The sequence below is a fragment of the Gigantopelta aegis genome, chromosome 8, assembly GCF_016097555.1.
Source record: "Gigantopelta aegis isolate Gae_Host chromosome 8, Gae_host_genome, whole genome shotgun sequence".
Lineage (NCBI taxonomy): Eukaryota > Metazoa > Mollusca > Gastropoda > Neomphalida > Peltospiridae > Gigantopelta > Gigantopelta aegis.
Window position 1 is genome coordinate 55,607,157 of NC_054706.1, and position 1,913 is coordinate 55,609,069.

The 1,913-nt window shown below is 36.8% G+C and overlaps 1 protein-coding gene across 1 annotated transcript in view; it reads right to left on the reverse strand.

The window, feature by feature from the left end:
- Nucleotides 1–226: 226 nt before the first annotated feature.
- The window catches only part of LOC121380047, a 33,107-nt gene continuing 31,420 nt past the window's right edge, over nucleotides 227–1,913 (reverse strand). Inside the window, exon 3 of the mRNA XM_041508779.1 lies at nucleotides 227–539. Within this exon, the coding sequence (XP_041364713.1) occupies nucleotides 475–539 (65 nt within the window). The 3' untranslated portion in view covers nucleotides 227–474. The remainder of the gene's footprint in view (nucleotides 540–1,913) is intronic.

A 1,913-nucleotide genomic window follows, 5' to 3' on the forward strand; every position in this document is an offset into this window, starting at 1 on the left:
GGCATATTGTTTACTATTAGAGCCGTTTTTTATAACTGAAATCATACTTTACTTAGATTTTATTGTTTATATTATCCATTTCCGTACATTCGAAGTGTTTTCAGTCATCCTGGTGTTTTTAATATCACAAAATATATTTCTCATATTTTACGAAAACGCACGTGCGTCTGAGAAGTAACAGTTATGGAGTCAAGTTTTGGTCTATTTGTAGAGTGTATTTCACCATTTCAAAGTCACAGACTCATGTTTTACTCAATTGTAGCTTTATCCAAATATTTTACAGGTTTGCAGATTAATTAAACTTCGTGTGCATTTTCATGGGCTGTCCCTTTAATGGCTACAAACTCAGGGTAGTACTTTAGGGTTGGTCTCAGCAGGGAGTTGTATACATATTATACAAGTGTATCAGTAAATGAGATTATGCAAACGTTCATACTGATGAGATCATTTAGTCTGCAGTTTTGTACTTTCTGGTCACAAAAAACTTTCTTTCTCTTCCGCGGACGAGGCCACTGATGTACACTCTTCGGGTTCACTTTCTAAAATAAATAAAAGGAAAATTAATTATTAATAATACTGGCCAATAATATTGTGATGTTAATTATTTTAAAACACCTCAGCGGACAGCTACACATATTACTATAGACGTCCAAGCATTTTCAAACTTACCCAGCTATTAGCGTCTGACAATGCTAAAGAACGTAATAATCTCGAAAAATATTTATATAGAGCGAATGTCGTTATAGATCAGCCATTGCAGCAAATTGGTTAATATTAACATTATTTCTATTTATTCAGCATAATACGATTCGTTTACATGTATATTAAACCAATAATACATGTATCTCTCAGTATACTTAATAATGCCTTTTATATGTATTAAATAATATAAGTCAATAGAACCTTAATTTATTATTATTATTATTATTATTATTATTATTATTATTATTTACTAAACCACTCTCGACCATAATCCTGTACAAATCCTGTATATATTTATTATTTTGTTGTACATTGTATTATGGATCAGAACAGATCACGCCTTTTAAGGACCCTTATGGGCAACGTAGGGAGACAAGTCAATACCAACAAGGTCCACTTAACGAGCTACTCACGGCATACTAATCTTCCAAAACTATATGCAGCTCCCTATTTTACTTTTTGACGGACCGTTCAAAATTGCGCCTAATTTCCTTCACAAAACTGCGCACCCTTTCTCTTTGGCTTAATTTCACGAGACTTTCCAAATTCCATAGCACCATACCACCCTCAGCCTGTTACAGGCTCCGGTCGGACTGCTGGTGCTCCCTTGTACCTCCCAGTGCAGGCGGTACCCCACCAACCCAACCCTTTCCTGTCCTGGACGGAGGAGCCGGCCGAAGTCGACACCTGCGCCCAGGACAGGCGTACGCTACAACAGCTTGTTCTAAATGTGCACGTTATAAACACTCTGACCTGGCCTGACATTGTATTATGCTGATAACGTAAAGTAATAAAGAACTTGAACTTGAACTTGTCCTGCTTTAAAGGTGGAATGTGCTAACGGAAGATCAAGTACAAAATGAGTTAATGCATTAATTGTGGTATGGGGTCGGGACGTAGCACAGTAGTAAAAAGCTCGCTTGATGCGCGGTCGGTCTAAGATTGATCACCATCGGTGGGCATATTGGGCTATTGTTCGTTCCAACCAGTGCACCACGACTGATATATCAAAATCCGTGGTAAGTGCTATCCTGTATGTGGGACGGTGCATATAAAATACCCCTTGCTAATTAAGGAAAAATGTAACAGGTTTCCTCTCTAAGACCATATGTCAAAATTACCAAATATTTGACATCCAATAGATGATGATTAATAAATCAATGTGCTCTGGTGATGTCGTTAAACAAAACAAAACAAACAAAGAAACTTTT